General features: G+C 43.7%; 1 protein-coding gene across 2 annotated transcripts in view; it reads right to left on the bottom strand.

Moving 5' to 3' along the window:
• The window catches only part of LOC115586869 (cGMP-inhibited 3',5'-cyclic phosphodiesterase A-like), a 93339-nt gene extending 79236 nt beyond the window's left edge, over nt 1-14103 (bottom strand). For both annotated transcript variants that reach the window (XM_030426287.1, XM_030426288.1), the window contains exon 1: nt 12452-14103. In XM_030426287.1, coding sequence (XP_030282147.1) covers nt 12452-13375 — 924 coding nt within the window. In that variant the 5' untranslated portion in view covers nt 13376-14103. The remainder of the gene's footprint in view (nt 1-12451) is intronic.
• Nucleotides 14104-21589: the final 7486 nt, after the last annotated feature.

Genomic DNA, 21589 nt, shown 5'->3' with positions numbered 1-21589 from the left:
TGTGATTGAAAAGGCCCTTCAGGAGGATAAATAGAGATGAAAGCCAAATGTGTTGCGCTCAGTTCCCCAAAGTGATGTCGTACCGGATGCGCACTGGCACCTATTAACCTGTCCATCCTCTAAAGAGCGAAAAACATAGCTTTTTTTTCCACACTCGAACATTATTTTGGATGTATTTGGAGGTGATCAGTGTCATATTTGGTGAAACCTCTTCATTTAGGGGCTGTTTCTCACATTCTCTAGGCTTGCAACAGATTAACTTCGGAGGGTTCGAGATGCAAATACAGTGACGTAGTTTTCTCTGGTAGACTAGCAATGTGCCACTAATGAATTACACAGTACCTCCTCTGGTGCTGCTCAATTCTGGCAGCAATGTCAGTGACGTTAGCCGGACATCACATGACATTATATGTTTATTACCTGACTACCTGACATCGGGAGGTGGAGCGGAGTTACAGGCTACAAGGTTGGTAACCTTGTAGCCTGTAACTTTTCTTTGGTCATGGCAGTTTCAGTCTGCAGGTGAAAAAACTGGATGTTTTGTGATGAGGAATGACAGTGTTTTTAACATTTGCAAGGAGGACAGCACTGGATTTTTTTCACCAAAAGTATCCAGATGTAATTGTGGCGACAGAACCGGCTGTTTTTAAGGAGACCTCGAGACATTTCCAGCCATGTTTGCGGTTGCCAAAACAGGCATTTTTGACAAAATCATGATGCTTCCCTCAACATGGTTTTGTCCCTAAACCTAACCAGAGCAAAAGTACAGTGTTGTGACAAGATAGAAATAGAAAATTTGAAACTAAAGACATGTGAAGTTGCGGCTTGCAACATAAAGAAACACCCAGTTTGAAGTTATTTGTGGTTTTGCAGAAACAAACTTGGAAAAGGTACCCATCGAAATAATTCCACAACAAGCAATATTGTCTTTCGAGGCTTGAATAAGCAGCACTTCTGCTGTGATATTCTGTTACTAAAGGTGTAAATATTTGCTTAAGCTGACTACATTTACCTCCCTCTGCACTTAAATGTCTGATTTGATAATTAAAGTTGTCATTGTTACCGTAATTAACAGTTTTCAGAGGTAAGGACAATTTGAAGTAGGCATAATATACCTGAAATAGACTTTAAAAAAAAGACTTTAAAAGTAAATCATCAGCAAAAGTATCAGTATGTTGACGATACCAAAACTGGTGTATCACATTAGTTAACATATAGAGTATCAAAGAATGTCATACAATGCACGGCTCTATTCACACACACTCCTAACATATGCGCATATGTAAGTGCTTCACAAACACACACACTCTCTCCTCTCTCTCTGTCACACACACACTCACAAGCACACACACACACACACACACACACACACACACACACACCCACGTACTGTATGCTTACACACATTTCTGCCAGGAACATTCTGTTCACCTCCATCACTGAAATAGTCGGTCTCTTATGGTAACACAGAAAAACTTGAGTGACATAATTGCCTCAGTCGAGAAGAGACAGCAGAAGAGAAAGAAAGTACAGCGTGTAATCTACCTCTTCAACACACAGAAGAAGTCACAACTCGCTTCAGATTCTGCTGTTCTATTCAAATGTGCAGCAGTTATGAGGATCCCGAGGTGTTAATATGTGTGCTGTGTGTCAGGACTGGAGGCCTGTGCCTGTCTAGCAGTTCCAGCTGCGTTGGGTTGTGTCTGTGGTTTGAGGCCCTCCGTGTTTCTCTGAGCGGATTCAACCTCTCAGCCTGCAGCAGCTGGCAGCCATCAAGCTGCTGGCAACACACACTCACACACACACACACACACACACACACACACACACACACACACACACACACACACACACAGACCAACACACGCTCTTACATGCACACACATGCTCACACAGACGTCCTTCCATAATTTCCATGGTAATCAGTAGTCGGCCAGATCGTGGTCATGCCAGGGGTGGAGGGGAGAGGGGTGCTCAGCTTAGTCCTGGACCTCTGGTTTGGTTGGCTCAGGTGATCAGAGACGCAGGGCAAGGATATGAGCTGCTCTCATTGGAAACGAAGGCAATGAAAGAATTGGACACAGATGGGTGAGCAATGTAATACAGAGTTTAAAGGATAACTCTGCTTCCTTTACCCCCACATCACACATTAGTTTACATACTATTTAATTGTCTTTTTTCATTAAGTGTATACATCTAATTCATGTAAAATGAATAACTGACGTTATCATATCTCATTAATAAACATTAACTAAGATTAGAGACCTAATAACCTGTTTATCCTAAACTAGCAGTTACTCCAAGATGCCGCCGTTGGGTAGATATCCATGAGCTAGCAAAGCAACACGTTACATAAAATAAGTATAGCAGAAACATCAGATAGGTCAAAACACTGTGTTATATTTTAAAATTCAGCAGTTGTGGCAGATTTCTCAGATCTTCGCACTGCAGATCAACCGCCATTTTTCTACCAGGAAGTGACTGTTATTGTAATACAGCCTACGGAGTTCAGATGGCGCTACAAGGAGGTAGTTAGATGATACTTCAGGTTTTAATAAATCTACTCTTTGGGAAATACTCTCATCCCTTTCTTGTTGAGATTCAAATGGCATACATGCTACAGCTAACAGCTAACTAGCTTGTGTTAGAACAAAGACTGTGAGCAGGGAAAAATAACTCGCTCTGATAATGTTAATCTCATCATTTAACAGGTTGTTAAAATCAATACAGAGCTAAATTGGGCTAGCTTCTCTTCCCTGTTTCAGATTTTATCCTAAACTAAGCCAACTAAGCTCACAATTGTGAGAGGGGTATCAATTCAACTGCAGAACAGTTAATTAAACGTAAATACTGTCATTCCTTTTTTTGTCAAGATTTACATGGCATAAATGCTACAACCAGCGGCCGATTAACTTGTGTTAGTATAAAGACTGAATGCAGGAGAAAACCGGCTAGCCAACAATAGCTTGGCTGAGGTCAAAATAAATATGTGTAAAATATATTATATATATATATATATATATATATATATATATATATGTATATATATGTATATATATATATATATACATATATTTTACGGGCTTACTTTTATCTCTTGTTTCAGTCTTTATCCGAAGTTAAACTAACCAGCTGTAGCTTCACATTTACTGTACAAACGGGAGACAGATATTTTACTTCTCATCCATCTCTTTGCAGAGCAGTCAATAAAGCGTATTTCCTTATAATGTCAAACTATTCCTTTAAAAAAGAAGAAAGGACAAAGGCCAATTGTAAAATTGTCACCTGAAATGTCCCCCGTCACAGTTTACAGATGACTTCTTGGTTTTCCAGTGCAATGAGGGATTATTACCAGCATTCCAGGTGTTCCCACACAAATACAGAGGTTTAGTAATCTGACTAAACTGATACTTTATTTAGATTGTCGTGGCAACTGTAAATTGGTCACTTGTCTAGTGCAGATGAGAATAGGTCAAACACCAAGCTCCTACACAATATTTCTTCTACACATTCTTTATTGCTTAGAGCATAGATGTTGACTGAGGAGAGGCAGTCTTTCCTCAGCCTTTATAATAACTAGTGCAGTGCCCGTAAGAAAAGTGTATTCCTATAAAAAAGTGGGAGGTTAAGTAGCTTTTTCATGGATGGCCAAATGAGGCTGTGTTTGAAGGTGGGACGTCAGGGATATTTAGGTTTGTTGTGAAATCCGATATTCCAGGGTATAATTGGCTGTTTTTGACAATTTTTGATTTTGCCATTATATTTCACCTTGAAAACTATTTACTTGGTGTCATTATTTTCAGCACAACCTCACATGTGTGACTGTACAGTTATTTTTTTTATTTTGACATACTGTATTAACACAATGGACCTAAAATTACAAAAAAAACATAAAATCCGAGTAGAAAAAGTCATATTTTTTTACTATGAAAACCACAAATATGTTTAACAAACCATTTTTTTTTTACTTATAATGCAAATATAAATTGTTGTTTGCTAAATGTGTGCATACATTTTAAAAATTTACAAAGTTATATGTAACTATTTACATTTAAATGCAGGCAATGCTCAGGTCTGCCTGTGCTCCTTCCAGCTGAATTAAGAGCTGCACTGCCTGCTCTACATTCAGTCTCCTCATTGTTCTGACTCATTAAACAAAAAACCGACTCCACTACACACTAAACACACTACACCAAACACTACTTATACCATGGTCTGGGGGAATACTCGATTCTGATTGGCTGCAGGGTGTCCATTAACCCCTGATATATGGACACCTACTAAGTAGTTCCAGTCAAATTGACTGTTCACCGCTGTAAATTAATGCGCTAGCTGGCGTATCACATCTTAATATTATATTCCCAGCACTGAGTTCAGTCCGTGAGTCCTTAAGTGTCTTATCCTCTAAACACCACAGGGTGGCGACTGTAACACACAAGCTGCAGAAAGTACACTTCCCCTCTAAATTTACTGATACGCGAGTTGTCTCACATCCCGTTCGCTGTTCAGCTCTCTGCTTCAGGCTGCGGCCACAGTAACGTTACACACGGCCGGTCATTTGTTCGTGAAAATCTTGCTATTGATTTTGGGACAATGACATGACTGGTTAGCTAGCTAGTCTTGTTAGCTAGCATACTGTCAAATTATATTTACTGTTTGTCATCCGTGCGCAATGTTACTGACTTTGAATCTTGCTAGCATAGCGTTAGCTTGCTGGCTCATCGCTGAGCGGACTAAAATATCTCCCGTTGCCAAGTCGTATCTATGGTTCGTCCTATTTACTGGAGGAGTGAACAACGTCTCCGTTGCATAAGAACCTTACGGGAGAGTAATGATTGTTCCAGGTATTAGTCAAACCCTCAGGCGTTACCAGGGAAACGTAGTTATGGCTTGTGAAAAACTTTATATTTTGATTGTAAAACGCATGAAAATGTAAATTAAAGGTCCGAATTTCTTTTCTTTGGCAAGTGACCATGGTATCCACCTTATTCCTGACTTCGTGAGTTTACCCATGGTTCATAGCGATATTCGGTTATGCTCTTCCGGTTGAGCTGGTTGACCTCGGCGTTTACACTAGCGTAGCTGTCATGCTCGCTCTAAAAACCGGCTTTTTAACACAAAGAAAGCGACAGAATGGATAAAAATCGGCGGTGGATAAACAGAACAGATGTTTTAATAAGTCACGAGGACAGTTCTCACGGAGTTGACAGATGACATGCAGCATTAGCCCGGCATTAGCCTGACGTTAGCTACGTCGATGTAGCTAACGTCGGGCTAATGCTTATCTTATATTTTCTGAAGGTGTTGACGGTGGAGAATTACGCAGTTACAAAAGCACAGAAGCATACGACTACCTGCACAGTAACAACATGGGGAAAGTACTGTTGAAGAAACACAGCGAGTTATTTCTGAAGGCAGCAGTAGCGCCCAGCCAGAGTGTCAATCAAGCTAAACATACAGCGTGGATAATGCTGAAGGAAAGTGAAGTCATGGAGACAGGCGGCTGCTCGGACGTTGCCGGGTTAGGGAAGTCATGCAGTCATGCAGCAGCTATACTGTGGAAGATATTCAGAAACCCAAATATTTATTTTAGTGTCAAAGCCGCGAGCCGTGCTAGTCTCTGTTCCTCCTTCCTCAGCATGGCGTGTAGGGCGCAGGGCACGGACAAGTTTGACTAAGTTGTTGATGTACTACACGAGACGTTTCTGAAAAAAACTTAAATTTTCATGAATTGTTGTGGCAACCAACAACGGCACATGTTGTACCTGAGCTCATTTTAAAAACAATATAGCACTTATGACCTAACGCTAGTTGTTTAGGGCTAGCTTAGCGGCAGCGGCCATCATGCAGTTGCAAGGCAACCGGAAACAGAAAACCGCTGGCGGAAGTAGTTATCTGTCATGGCAGCCCCCATAGGCTTCTGAGGAAACAGGTGGATAAGCGGGATAATGCCCTTCGAGGTGTCCATAAAGGCCTCTTCTTAGGCCTCCGCATCGTCCATTAACTCCCGTTTATGGACACCTCGTCGGGCATTATCCCTTACATAACACACTAACTATACACTCCAAACAGCTAAATGTCACAAATCTCTCAACTCTCAATATCACTGTCTATACACCGACCGTCGTTGCCTGTCATTCATCCGCCTACGTCCCTCCCACAACTTCCTGTTCCTCAACAACCAAACTTGCTGCTTGGACACTTTTGTGACAAAAGCCCATTTTTACCGTTTCTTCCTGCACCAGACACAAAGCAAACGCGATGGCAATGTTCGCGAAAAAGCGTGGCGGACATTATTTACCCTAGGTCCGGTTTTGGACGTGCCGGTCCATCGCCTCGGGAGGTGGGCTGTGTAGCTAGCGGCTAGCTGCTAGCTAGTGGCTAGCTGCTAGCTAGCAGCTAGCTATACACGAACATCTACAGATTCCGATTGCACTTTGTTGTCCGCGCGTCCCCGGATCTCCTCAGACCCGAACAGACTCGGTCCAGACACATTTAATCTCATTAATCCACAACAGTCAGTTTAGATGCACAGAACAGAACAGAACAGAACAGAACGGGATCGAACCGCTGGCAAAATCCCGGTCCAGCTCGCGCTGCTGCAGGCATAAATCCACTTGTTTCTTCAGATATGTCGTGGGCTTGAGCTCTGCAGTGATTGGCTCGGGTGCGCACGTGGCCACGGTGTGCAGTGATTGGCTCTGGTGCGCACGTGACTGTGGTGGCTCCGGTGGACAATGCTCAGCAGAATTTGTAAAGCATTTATGAAATAATTTATTCACGGTATCATAATAGCCCAAACAAATGCGACATTGCACACCCTTGAACCACGCAGCAGCCATGTTGAAAGTCTCAGGTCAGTGTGATCCTTATCCGCAGAGATATTTGAGGCACAGAAACACACACACACACACATACACACAGACAGACAGACAGAGATTCCTTGCTTTTATAGAGAGATTAGGAAAAATACATTTAAATTGTAAGTCGAAATAATAAATATGATCTCCCTCAAAACAGTATTCCAACCATCTCCACCTCCATCTCATGATACACATACACCTCTTACAAACATCAACCATTGTTGTTTGTCATATATCAACCTAAGATCAAAACACTTATACACCGATGAGGCTTCACCAACCCCTTCAGGATGAACTCCTTATCTAAGTTCCTTCATGTGAATTTTCATGGCACATTTACCCACAAACAATACATGAATACATCCATTCAGACTCTGCAGCCACATAGGTACCACAAGACAGAACTCATGGTGGAAGCCGTGTTGTATCTATTGTTAAGTTTCATATGCAATATATCAAGATAAGAAGGGACATTTGAGAATTTCTCTCGCAACATCCTCATCGTTTTTTGACCACTCACTGCTGCCCTGTCGCACTGTGTTGTAATGATGTCACCATGCTACCAAACCTTATCATAACAGAATGAAATGATTGGCAAAACTATGAAAATAAGACCCACGCTGTATAAACCCAAATTATTCTTTAAACAGCTGGGAGCTGGCCATCGCAGCACTCTGTCCAGAACCTGTCTGTTTGGCGAAACAAAAAAAAATAATGCGGCCAAGAAGCTCTTGTTTATGCCGCCACAGACCAAAAGCCTGTGTAATGTGGCTTCACACTGCTTCGCCAACATGGCAGAGGTAACACAAACAAATCTGGAGCACAAGCACGCTTAGAGTTGCTGTGCTGCATCAGTCAAACGCAGGACTCTTCCACCGTTCAGGGGGGTAAGAGTAAGCCTGCTGTTTTGCCTGGCTACTAAACAAAACCTCAAATGACCTACTTTCATTCCTACCCCAATTCCTCAACCCCTCTGCCTCCTCACACATGCACGGCGCCGCTAATACACTGGGACTGAATGGGGATTGGAAGTGTGAAGCGGATCGGCCAATCACAAGACACACAGCCACATTCAGATATGAGCTTCCTTGCCAAAAATGAAGGGGCAGGCTTTCAATGAGAGCGTCTCTAACCCAGAGGCCAGTCCAGTCACACACACAGGAAAAAAAAAGAAAAAGTAAAAAACATCATATCCCACGAGGCTATGTGTTTAGAATACAAACAAGTTGTTCGGGATGAGAGTGCACAGTGGCCCAGTGGTAAATCACTGCCCTACAGGCTATCAACAACCTCCTCCATCCAAAATACAATTCAATTATGGACGCTGCAGCGAAAATAGAGTAACAGGAAACATTTACAACTGCAACAGTAATTGTGTTTGGATCCCATTCCACGGGAAGTCATTACCATAGATTTAAAGAATATCTTTATCAGCCAAGTTAAGGAAGAATTTCCTCCTCTGGTTGGGATAATATTTGTGTTGGTGTCAGTGAGAGGACAGAGAGCAGAGCGCTGCGAGGAGGAGGGGTGGAGTTACCGACGGAAAAGGGAGTGGCCTCTAACACCTCGTGGAGAGAATCTTTTTTTTAAAAAAGCATAAAATCGCACTAATGTCTGCTCTGCAGCTCAGATGGCTTTAGGCTGAAAACATTTGATGTGCACTGGCAACACAGCAGACTGCTTTTTCCTGCGCTGGAGAGGAGAGAAAGTTCCATGACAGCGCTGATGTCTGCAGCAGGAGAGCCTCGGACTCAAATTTCCTTACACACTGTGAAAAGCGATCCACACCACAACTCCACACCTCTTCCTCCAGTTCAATATCCCCAGCTGAAATACAGAAGACTGGCCTGTCATTTTGTATTAACCCAAGAAGAGGAACTATCCCGCAGAGGCCCCCGCTAACCGCTATCAGATCAGCTGATAATGACTTTCTTTTATTAAGCTGATGATGGGAAGGACGACCCCAGTGTTGCGAAATGCACCTACTTAGTGAGCTGATAGATCCTGGCAGCCAATTTGTGATCAAAAAGGAGGGAAAATGGCTGTTTATTAAATCTACAGTCGTGCAGATTGAAGCTATTGCCTCGGAGCATGGCTTTGGCACAGTGGCAGAGGGCAACATGGCAGCTTTTAAGGCTTGTTTGGAAGAAGAGACAGAGGGATCCCTCTTCGCTCTATTTATATTCGGGATAAACAGTTTTTACACACTGACTATCAGTCTGAAGGGCCTTTATATAAGAACTCGAAGGTCTGTGGGAGAAGCTTCCTGAGAAAAACAAAGTTAAGTATCAACTGTAATCCTTCATCCAGCCGCGCGCTGTTCTTCAAACACTTCAGACGCACAGTGCTGATGCAAACATCGCCGCTCCAACAAAGTGCAGATCTACTCCCCGTCACGGCGCTCTTACCGCTTCTTAAAAACATCATAACTCTGTTGAACACAGCAAAAGGGCAGAGCTGCTGGGACATCATTCAACCTCTTAAGGTCATCCTGATAGGTACCAGTTGTACCTGGAAAATTATGGCTAAGTTGTTATCATTGTTAGCCTGTATTTTCTCTTCCAGGCAGAGTCAGTTAAGACACTTCACGGTGTCTGGCATCTCTGCCGTTCCCGTCACCATGTGGTGGTTGCATTGTGGCCCCAAAACGTGCGTCTGACCTCCCTCAGGGGAGACCAGAGCCCCATGTGAGCGAGGTGATGACTAGAGCGGGTCAGCATGGGCTTGTTTACACATTACAGACCACACAGACAAGACACGGTTAAGACAGCATGTGTATGCCATGTGTGTCTCAATTACAGGCAGGCCATGACTGGTCAACTGCACAGCTCCGCCAGAGATGAGAGTGAAAACACACAAAATCTGTTATATTCTGAACCCTCTCATCAAGACAGTGAGAGGACTGCTGTCTGTGAGGCCGAAGACAAAAACATGTAGTAGAGACGATCTCTCAGCAGAGGGCTCCAGCCAGGCTGAGCTGACAGAGCAGGGGGAGAGTGAGACATGCAGTAAAAGTTTGCATTTTGCCTGTTATGGCCTGCTTTGTTTGCCTGGTAGTTCCATCCTGCTCAGATTTTATTGGGACATGGCAGCGTGTTTATTGCCGCAGTTGCATCAGTGAGAGCTGTTTACGACTAATGTCTTGATTTTGGGGCTGTTTTTTATTGTTCTCTAAGTAACTCCATCTTGATTGTCTTAAAGTAATGGAGCCTGAATCCTAGTGTAATGTTATCCATTCTCTTTTGTTTCTTTGTGCTTTTAGTGACTTTCGAAAAAGGAGCAATTTGACAGCTCGGCTCTCTGTCGTCTATGTTCGCCACTATTAAAATCAAAAAGCTTCTCTATGATGTGGAAAAAATATTTAACATTTTTGTTTTGTTTTTCCTCCTATACAGTTTCCTTCTTGTTTTTAATGTTATGATAACTTCATTAATCAATGCAACAACACACAAAAAAGATAAAAACAACAATTTAAACAAAATGTATACATATACATGTATTTGTGTTAATAACCACTGTCAGGATATCAGATTTTCTCTACAGGATTATAACAATATAATCACTGATCAACTATTAATCATCATCATCAATCTATAGAAATTTGAATTAAAAAAAATGTTAGTAATCAAATCTAGCTTTAATTTTGTTCACTGTGTGTTTTGTTTATATTTTTGGCAAATTAATTTCCCCTCAAAACACGAGTGTAGGGAGGTGGAGAGAGCAACTGTGATCATCACTCTTAAAAAAATGTTTCCAAAAAGAAAAATTTATAATAAAAAAAAAAAGGCAGCCAAATGAAATCATAAACAAAAGATGAACAACAGCGATCATCCTCTATAGACAATCAAGATCACATTATCATATGCATTATAAACACAATATCAATATTTCTTGTTTTTTTCCCCCAAGGTTATGGTGAATATCACAATATCGTGACACCCTCTTTGTAAATACATTTTAAGACTGAAAGAGTAGAGTTCTCTTTCCATCGTTTGCAGCGCCGCTCTGCAAAACAGTCATCTGCACACACGCCTGTTTACAGCCATGCACTCCCAGTTCAATGTAAACTAGTGAAGCACGGCCAGTTTCCAGCTCATCACGCCATCAAAAACAAAGACACGGCCTCGCTCCACCGCTGCAGCACACCGACTGCTGCACTTCAAATGAATAATAACTGACACATCAAACCTGCATCTGAATAAGGTGTAAACTGTAAAATATCTGAGAGCCTTTTCATATCTGGTGTGTGTGTGTGTGTGTGTGTGAGAGAGAGAGAGAGAGAGAGAGAGAGAGAGACCACAAAGAAAAACAAACAAGCACACTACAACGCTAACTAGCCCTAAGAGCTGAGGGCATCTTTCAAGTGGCCGGGGCCGACAGTGCGGCCTCTCATCTCCCCACCTCACCGCACTCACAGGTCACAACGAGGGCTTTGATCACTCCGAAAAATTCTGTTTCCCATTCACATGCTCAGCGCGGTCATTGATTTTCCATGAGGAGGGCTGAAGGAGCTGATACGAGTCTGCCTGTATGACCAACCCACATCCCCCTACACCCCGTCCCCCCTCTTTTCAACACAGGTATATACGCATGTGTATCGGTGCCCAGAGATGCTGCATTCTTAGGGTTTAAGGGACAGCATGAGGGAGCAAGTGGTATTTAAGTACCAGGGCAGAGAAATACCGAAAACACTGCGAGTTCTGAGGCAGCGGTTCAGAGATCATCTGGGGAAAATGTTTGACATATATAATCTGGAATGAGATGAATCACTGACATCAAATCATCAGCCTCCCTTTCCCATCAGCACCTAAAAGCCGTCTCTAAAATAGCACCCCTCTGACGACAAAACACCAAATTTGGAACTTTGTTGTTGAGCAACACTCGCAACTCAACTATGCGCGTCTGCATGGAACAATTCATCACCTTGGTCTGACAGGTGCAATGTTTTTCACAGAGAAAACGTGGAACATTTTGGCAAAAACTCATCATTTGAGTAGGAGATGAGTGTGTTTTTTGCTTTCAGAAAAATGATTCTGATTTCTTAACCATAACAACTGTGAAGGTTACAAAGAAGAAGTGCAAATATGACAAATAAGAAGTTATTTGTTATATTTGCATGTTTTCCTGTCAGTGGCTCGATAGAATGACAAGATATCAGTGTGAAGATGATCCAAGCAACAAGAACAAAAACACCAAAATAACCAGAGGACCAGAACATGTGAATTTATAATATAATTATAATTATAATTATAATTATAATTATAATTATATGTATGTATTAATACTGTTGAAGGCAGAGCAGCCTGTACTGTACTTGTTGTTGTGTATTACACTGCACACGTTTTTCTTTTAAAATAAACTCTGTGATCCTCATTTTTTTACATGCATTCAGAGCAGAGCAGAATAATCGTGAAAACTCTCATCAGAGTCCTAAAAGGCCAACATTCCTGATTTCAGTGCCATTTCACTGCTCCATTCTTTCTCCTCTTCGCCTCAAACACAAAACTCGAAAGAGAGAAAACATGCCAGAAATAATGAAAAAAAAAAAGAAAAAAAAAAAAAAGTCGAATGGGACACAAACTTCTTACCTGGTCCCTCTGGATGCATGGCAGAGAGGTCCGGCGATGTGACTTACTGTTGGACTGACTGTGTGCCATGTCTGAGGCTATCACAGAACTGGACCTCCTGCGCCTTTTAAATACAGGGATCTCTTCCCTGGCTCCAGTCACGGGGGTGCAGCCCTCCTTGTGTCTCCCTTGGTTGGGAAGGAGCTTGTCAGCATACCTCGCCAGCAGGATGCCCAGCACTCCGACCAGGTACGCTACGTACGGTCTCCAAGTGGCCCGTACTTTGTGCAGCGAGAAAAGTGAGATAGTCCTGACTATGCTGATGAAAAGTACCACGGATATGCCCCGATTCAGCCGCGCTACCATGAGTGCGCCGGTGGCCACGCAGACGAGCACGACCGCGGCCGCTGTCGTGAACGAGAACAGCTGCTCATCTGTCCCGTCCAGGAGAGACCACGCCGCCGCTTCGCCCAGGTGGCACAAGGTCAGGAGGGAGAGGGCGGTCTGGATGAGGACCCCGCAGCGGATCAGGTAGACCCCGACCCAGAAGAAGGCACATACGAGGGTGAACAATGGCGAGAGCACACTCCAGCAAGTTTGCAACAGCTCCGCCGCGCAGCCTGAAACGAAGTGAAGTGGGGACGATGAATGCGAGAGTCTGTTGTCAGCGCTGCTGCTGCTGCTGCTGGCTCCAGCTCTCCAGTCTGCACATTTGACCAACAGAGCGAGAAAAACCGAGAGCGACCCCGCACACACCGCACTCCGGAGTCTCTGGGAACTCCATATTTTCGTGAACATTAGCCTCACCCACGACTCGTAATCTCGGTCACGGCAGAGTGGGATGACACATGTTTTCACATAACCATTGCGATCCGGTGCGCCGAAGCTTTTTTCACGAGTGCTGCTTTGCGCACCGGTGCTGTCAGATTCCGCAGGCATCGCCATCACTCATGGCAGATATGAAGTATGAGGAAGTCTATAATGCATCTATAGCAGTGTGGTCATGGGACAGGCACGAGTTCATGGCACAAAAACAAACATAATTTATTGCACGCATAATGAAAAAGTACAGCGAATACGCACCGATGCGTCTCCATTTACGCATGGAGATGTTGCTGCCACTGAACACATTATCTTTGTTTTTCCAGGTGCGGGGTTTGAGAAAAGTGCTGCCCGACACGGCGTGAAAGGAGTCTGAATGACAGAGTTACTCAGATGTTACAGATCTAGGGCACTGCTTCGCTGCACACACGCGTCCCGCTCTGCCCTCCTTTGTTGAGCGCCGTTTCTCTCTTGACTTCTGCTGTCCTTTCTCTTCCCTTCGCGTTGAGGCTCCTCCGCGGCCCGGTCCGCGCAGCGAAACATCAGTCCCGTTTCGTGAACATTCAGCGATGGAACGCGCTCCCTGTGTCTATTGTTTGGCCACTTCCCGGTCTCTCCTCAAAATCACAGAGGCTCCTCTCCTTTGCTGCTTTCGAGGATCAGCACAGCTGAGGATATTTTTTTTTAGCTGTTTCAGTGAGTGTCCGTCAGGTTATTGCTCGGCGTTTGGAGGGGGGCAAATCCGGAGTGTTTGTCACCAGCTCTCCAACCAGCCGTGAGTCTCAGCTCATTCACACTCCCGAGTTCCGACTCCACACAAGGGGAGCAAGATATTGCAGCCGCAGTGAAACCCCCCAGATCTTTCCTCAGCCAGCCCATCAGGCGTTGTCCTCACCAGATCAGACTTTTGTTTTTTGTTTTTTGTCTCTTGAAAATTCCTTAAATTCCTATTTTTTTCATAAATATCTTTTCATTTTATTATTATTTTAGCTGCAGCAAACCCCCCTTTTTCTATACAAATGTAGTTGACCTATATTTGCCTGCTGAGCTCCTCTCTGAGGGGAATAAACACGGTGTGTTTAGGAGCAAACACTTCAGGGAGCATGCATTTTCATTTACAGTATTTTTGGTCTGTGGCACGGCATACCATCCCAACTTGAGCAACATGAGGGGAATCAAACTGCCTCAACGTTAATTCATTTTTAACAGAGAAGAAGAGTCCAGAGATGCTGACGAATGGAAGACACACACAAAATAAATGGCTGCTCTGCATTCAAACTCTCCTGCAGTGACGCCCCCCCCAAAACAGGCCCCCTGGTTGCCCTCTAGTTTGACTCCTAATGTCCACCGCTCCACCGGGTCATTGAAATATTCATTGCACTTTAAGTGTCACTGATGATGTTTTGCGTCACAGGCCTCCATCAATGTTTCAGCATGCAGATGTCCCCCCACCCTGTATGCATAAGCACTTGTGTTCACAGTCCTAGAGGCACACATGTGCTCCCTCAGATGTCCGTGCAATGCTCTCACGGGACTGCACGTATAGGCGTTTAGAAGCCGAACACAGCACATGCAGACTCGCTCATGTTTGCTGATGCACACACAAAAGCATAAGGTGACGTGCAGACTGTGCATGTCGTCAGCCTCTGCAGCTCTCCTTTCTCCCTCTCTCTTTCTCACATATACACACACACACACACACAGTTTTATACTGTACATTTAACCCTGAGGCTTTCAAACATCTGGTCTTCTCACAGCACCTAAATAAAGACAAAGCGTTCTGCTCTGTCATGCCACGCTCAAGTTTTTTTTGTGTTTTTTTTTTATGCAGCCGCACGTCCTTCTTTAATTTATGGAAATCCTTCAGCCTTCGAAACAGAGAGGCAGCACATTTAGCAGGAATGTGGTGCGGATGTTCCTGAAACCTCGGGGCTGTTTACCCCCCCACCCCCCGTCACTCCTCTCTCTACCTGTGCTCATAGCCACAGACAGGTCAGCTCGACTCTTTCCATCCAGAGTCCTGCGTCCCCCTTGTCAGTTGTGATTAGCGGGAAGCACGGGAGGAGTAGAAGCGCTAACACAGAGCGATAGGAGCATGAGGAGGCCAGGTCCTGTCCATCACCTCTCAGCACATGCTCACTGAGTGCCAGACATGCCCTTCAATGCGGCGTGTCACACAGGACAACGGCCGCCTCCTAGTGTGAGCAGGTTTTTTGCGATAACATCTGTTTTTTTGGGGGGGGTTTTCAACTTATCGGAGCCCACGGGTAACTTTTTTCTTTGGAAGAGTGGATTGTTTCATCTGACGGGTTTATTCCATGGGAGACAGGAACAGAAACATTCCCTCTTCAGAAACAGAAGATAAGAGCCAGACAAAAGGAGAAAGGAGTTGAAGTCAGCCAGAAAGCAGAGTTACAGAGGCAGTCGTTTTACCCGTAGGATACTGTGGTGCTCTCATGTTGCGACATCACTTGTCCCCTTTTACATTTCAGAGGCAAATCCATCACATGGAGGGCAAAAGATTATCCAAAATAATTATATCTGTGTGTGGTGATGTAATGCAGATCATGCTATAGCTTGGAAAACAAAGAGAAAAACTACAGTTGTGCCAGATGTGGACTATCAAATGTGAAAACCAGCAGCTGTAAGTTGTCAATGGCCAGAGAGAATGAAACTCATAAAATCTGCGTATTTCCCCAATGAAGAGCATCGCTCTGTAGTTTAGATGTAGTTTGTGACGGAGATAAATCACTACAGTCCGCGGCCGCAGCATCTCAGGACAAGGTCATTGTGAAATCTTCTCTCTAAAAACATGTCTAGAGGGCCACTCTGAATTACCCGTAAGAATTTTAACAACTGGGGGGAATGCGCACGTAACCATCTTACCCTATTAGGCAATGCCACGGCCCATTGTAAAAGAGGAATCCTTTTATGAGGAGCTATTCATCAGACATCTGGTTTGGATGATGCATGGGGGGGCAGTCATCTGATGTGACCTCGCTCAGCCTCTGGTGCTGCGGCTGACAGACCTGATGTATAATCAGGAAGTGTGAATGTCAAAGGCTGGTTTCCTACGGAGTTGTTTACCGCCAAACCGCTCGGCCCTGCAGCCCCTATACGCTTTCCTCATGTCCACTATGAAAATGAACTGATGACTTACCTCACACTTGATTTACACCTTCAGGCAAACGTACTTGTAAACAGCTTTCAGTGGTCTTGAATATACCAAGAGCAGCTGTCTTTCTTATGATATTCACCGGGCATTGTCTTGAGGACCAGAAGGCATGTCATCAATATGTTACACGCATCATTCTGTACATTATACATCAAATACGGAGCGATTCAGAGTTAAGAGACACAGAAGGAGCAGAAGGAAAAAGAGAAGAGCGTGAGGCTGAATGGAGTGATGGAAACAAGTTTACATTATGTTTGGCACTTGTGTGCAGAGTGAGATCCATCACGGAGTGTTTACCAGCCCTCATGGGCAACGGTCGGCTCGCCGCCAAGTTTCCACTGAGGTGCTGTGGACATCCATCTCCACACACACACACACACACACAGTCAAATGCCAGCACCATCATATACACAGACATGCACGTGCACACACTTCCTAACAGCCATTTATCTGCTTGTGTGTGTGTGTGTACACACAGTTGCACGCAGTTGACCCTTTGACACCTGGGGAATCAACAAGCCATGTATAATAATAGCCACGATAAGTCCACGCAATCTTGTATTATACAATCAGGGCAAACATGGAGCAGGAACCTACAGCAGAGCCTAATTATGTATGAGTCTGGGTCAATGATTTCAACATCTGCCAAACCGTTCCCATCAATATTCCAGTTTGAGCCCTTTACAGTCCAAAAGGGATTTTTTGGTCACATGGATGTAGTTGTCTCGATATAATTTTATGAATGCTATAAGCTATTGATTTAAAATGCTAAAGTCAAAGCTGATGAGACAAAGCCAATACTATAAATGGAAACTGATGTGGTAATTCTCCCCTGGTTTAATGAAAAATACAAATACATATGATCTTGAGCAGCAGTGTTTACGCATACTTACCATACCAAACATCCGACTGTTTTACCTCGTTTTACATTATCGTTAACCAAATCTAGGTTTTTGGCTGTTGATTGTACAGAACAAGATCATTGATGACAGTACCTTAGACTTTTAAGAAATAAAGTCTTGTAGTATTGTAAATGGTATAAAGACCCAAATGATGACTGAAATAATACAGAAAATGGATAAAATCGACTGCTTACAGTTCACTACAGTCCACTGCTGGAGAGGACAAAGCTCTGTCTGACGCCCTCCTTCAGTGCTTGTTGGTAAATACCACTGCTGACTCTGACTGTAACATACTCTGAGAAGAAGAGTTATAATGTCAAACCAAAACAAGTGTCCATACGCAGTACATGCACATGCAAACACACAGGGGTTTGACTGATGGATTTCTGAGGGCTGATTCTGATAAAAACAAGCTTGCCTGTAGCTGTCCTGGATTTGATGTTCGGCTTCTTAATTGTTTCTCTTTTCTGTGGTAGAAAAGGTTTTTAATTTAAGACATACAGCAGCTTAAAGTCTGTTAAACAGTGAAGCAAAAACTGTAAGAACTTTAACATAATTCAAATTGAACACATTATTAAAGAACAAAAAAATGTGCTTGGAACTGCTTCAAGACAAATCTATATTATAGTTATGGCTGTCAACATGATAAAGGACAAACTGGCTCCACGTCAGTCCAATCACACGACACGCATACAATCAGTGGTGCAATCTAAGTACATGCACATATGCACTTTACTTAAAGTTGCATTATGTAAGAATTGTACTGTAACACATTAAAAAAAATGGAAGATTATCAACAGAAGGTGAAGAAATATTAGTGCTGAGGTGATGTCAGAGAGGTCTATGTTTTGTGCCGACGAGACAGCTACTGAAGTTAGCATGCTAACTAGCTAGCCTCGACTGTCCAAAGCTCTGTGTCAGCTAATAGGACCACTTGCTGCACAGCTAACTTAGCTCACTAAGCCAACTAGCTAACAGCAGGGGCAGTTAGAGGTTCTTCTGGAGACTTGCCTTCCCCCCCCTTGTTTTAAGGATTTACACTGTTACAGTAGTACATCTGACAGTAATGGGACTTTCTGGACTGTTTAGGTAAAAATAGTGGCCTGTCTCCGCTCACACATACAGAACATGTGCACACGAGTAGGGCTCAGTTTTGGGAGAGAATGATGGGGAAGAGCATCGGGATTGAATGAGACGATGGGTAGTTAATTCAATGGTGTGGGTGGCAGCTCTGCTGCCAGAGCAAGAGAGGAAGTTGAAACACTGCCTCAGATGAATAATGCAATCCCAAGGTCTGAGTGAGAAAGGAGGCACACATTTTATCGCATATATATATTCAGGGGGGTTAGAAAAGTTGCATGTGTGAGTCTGGAATATTTCAGATAAAAGATGCCAAAGCTGCTCTGCCACCGCAGCTCGCTCAGACCATGTGCCAGTCAGCTGGCGTGGGACGCGTTGCTTGTCTTAGACACTAGATATCTGCTTGAGCCCAGGATTTATGCTAACCCAGGGAAACTGCAGGAACTTCTATTATAAATCTCTGTCTCTCTTGTTCTGCAGAGCACAGATTTACTTCCTAAGCCTTTTCAAATAATGCAAAATAAAACTGTAGATCATGACTTGACACACCAGGCAGTCCAGTGTAATTGGTCTGTGTTTGTTCAGGACCTGCCAGGAAAAACACCGGTCGTCCACCTTGTATGAGAGTTGTCCAGCACACAAAAGTCAGCTTTCATATGGGCATCTGGGCCAGGCGAGAAAGGCCAAGGGAGCTGACTGCTCACTTTTATTTTTTCGACGTCAGTTTACATGTTTTCCTAAACATGAGGAATGCTGTCGGGAGCTCAGGCCCAGAAACAGATCCTTAGGCTCCATTCACTTGTCAGGGAAACAGGGGGTCATGGGTAAAGTGCTTCACGGCAACTTTCCAGTCGGGAAAAAGGATGAGGGTAATGGACAACCTTTTCCAAAAGAGTAATCACAAACAACAATCAGACAGATTCTTATTGACTGCAACATACATCGGCCTTGTTCTGTATGTTTACATAACTAATTAGCAGGAAACAACCCCGAAATGGAGTCATCAGCGTTGGGAGATCACAAGGAGCTTTATGGGATGACAAAATCCCATGACAAGTGCACCGATGAAACTCTTTCCGAGCTTGCTGGATGGAGTCAGAAATGCACCACTGTCAGGTTAAAAACAAGGCTATTTTTCAGGCCTCGAGCGGTTGACATTTTGGAGGCTAGAGTTTTCATTTTGTAGCAGCAAAATGTGATTGATAAGATCATCTGAGACCCGTTCAGCACACAAATGCCTCATTTACAGTTGACTTTGGCAAATATGACCTTCCTTACTGCCATACAATAATAAAAGTGGGGATGTATCGATCCAATACCGGCATTATTACATGAAATAGGCTTCTGACTATATAGCTCCATTAACACATGCAGTATAACTCTGGATTTATTACCTGGATGAGCTGTGTATGTGAGCACAAATATCGGCATTATTTGCCAGCTCCCTCATCCAAAGTGTGACCAACATGTGTAAATTGAGAAGACAATAGTCGAGAGTGAATTCGCAGCAGGTAATCTTCAGTGTTAGCGACATGCGAAAATGGCGTTTGATCAGCTCATCGTCAAAGTTCTGCAAAACCCCTGTATATTTCTCTGCTTGCCTGTATACTACAGTTACTTACTTTCATTTGATATTTTGCGCACATATCTGAAAGCACTGATATCAGCCCCAAAAGGGTCATCATGACAGAGCAGTCTGTAGCCTCCTACCCAGTCATCGCCCCTCACACAAACCATATGCAGTATTTCTAACACGTGTGAACACGTCTGACACGGACAATCTCCTGTTGTGAGCTGCATGTTTTCACGAGCAAATGTTCCGAGTCCATATGTGAAAGCGGCTAATGGCTCAGATCCACATCGTCTCTTAAGTATCAGTACAAAAAACTAGTGTTTCTGCCTTCAATAAATTGTTCTGAAGCTTTGTGTAAACAATTTTAGACGGATAAGAGTGGCACACAAGACAATCAGGAGAACAGTTTTTCAGTCTGGAATATAAATGTTGAAGAGAACCTCGATTCTCTATTGTCAGACGCTGATGCGTAATAGGAACACAAAGTCATGAGCTATCGCAGGCGGTATTGTTGAAGCAGTCGTAATGACTATCTGCACGACAACTTCACTGCTTTGGTTCTCACTGCTCTCATCAGGAGGCTGTTTTGACTGACTGGCAGTCAAGCTGGTGAGCACAGTGGAGCATTTATCAGCTAAATAGCTGGATATTCCCTGAAGAGCTGGCTGAGATCAAAAACTGAACTAGGAGAGAGAGAGCGACTATTAGACTCACCAGGTAGACAGAAACTTGACTCCAAATGAATGATAGTGTTGCTCCGAACCTTCGGTCCTTGGAAACTGTTTGGTGACTGTTTGGGAAAAAGGCAGGCACTTTCCAAAAACACTTGGCAGGTGATTGGATTAACCATATGTCTATCACGTTCTATGGCTACCTTCATCAAATCCAGCTGAACAGTCGCTGAGTGGTACCACCGGCAGAGCCAGTTGGTAAATCAAACTCTCACCAAAGCCAGACAAGAGAAGAGCAAAACGGATCATTTTCATTGAGAAAAGCCGTCAGTGCCGTTCGATTCTCTTGTGTTTTGGGCCACGAGCGAATAGCTTGAAGCCTGGAAGATCGACTTGATCTCGCAAGTCCAGCTGCCTTCTGAGTTCTTGTCGGATGTGTAAATAAGCAATGGTTTGCTACCTAGTTTATCCATGTCAACTTAAAAAGGTTTACAGCCTGTTTCAGCCACAACATCAGTTTATGCAGGTTAAACTCAGGCCAAGAGGACAGTGAGCGGCGTATTAACATGCCCACTTCTAGACAAGGCATGCAGCAAAGTTTATAGATTTTGATTTGGGGAGAAAGTGAGCGGTGGTATCAGCTCTCTGTCCGGCCCAGCGTTTAGCTATCAGAATCAGTATCAGGAGAGAGAAAGTCAGATTCCAGGCTGTATGTAATAATTTAGTGACATTGCAGGCTGGCAGACCACTTTATTCTCCTGGGGCGTAAATATGCTATTAGAGAATGTGTCTGGCTGCTTAGGGAGGACTCCATACACAGAGGAATCTGAAGTACATGCTATTGGTCTTATAAATGCCAGACACAAACAATCATCAAGGATGAAAAGCTACGGAACAATTTAGGGTACCACTCGGAATCAGCCAGCAGCTGCGGGC

Source organism: Sparus aurata, chromosome 8 (assembly GCF_900880675.1).
Source record: "Sparus aurata chromosome 8, fSpaAur1.1, whole genome shotgun sequence".
In the NCBI taxonomy this organism is placed as follows: domain Eukaryota; kingdom Metazoa; phylum Chordata; class Actinopteri; order Spariformes; family Sparidae; genus Sparus; species Sparus aurata.
The sequence above is the reverse complement of the archived record's forward strand: the minus strand, read 5'-3'. Positions and strand labels throughout refer to the sequence as shown.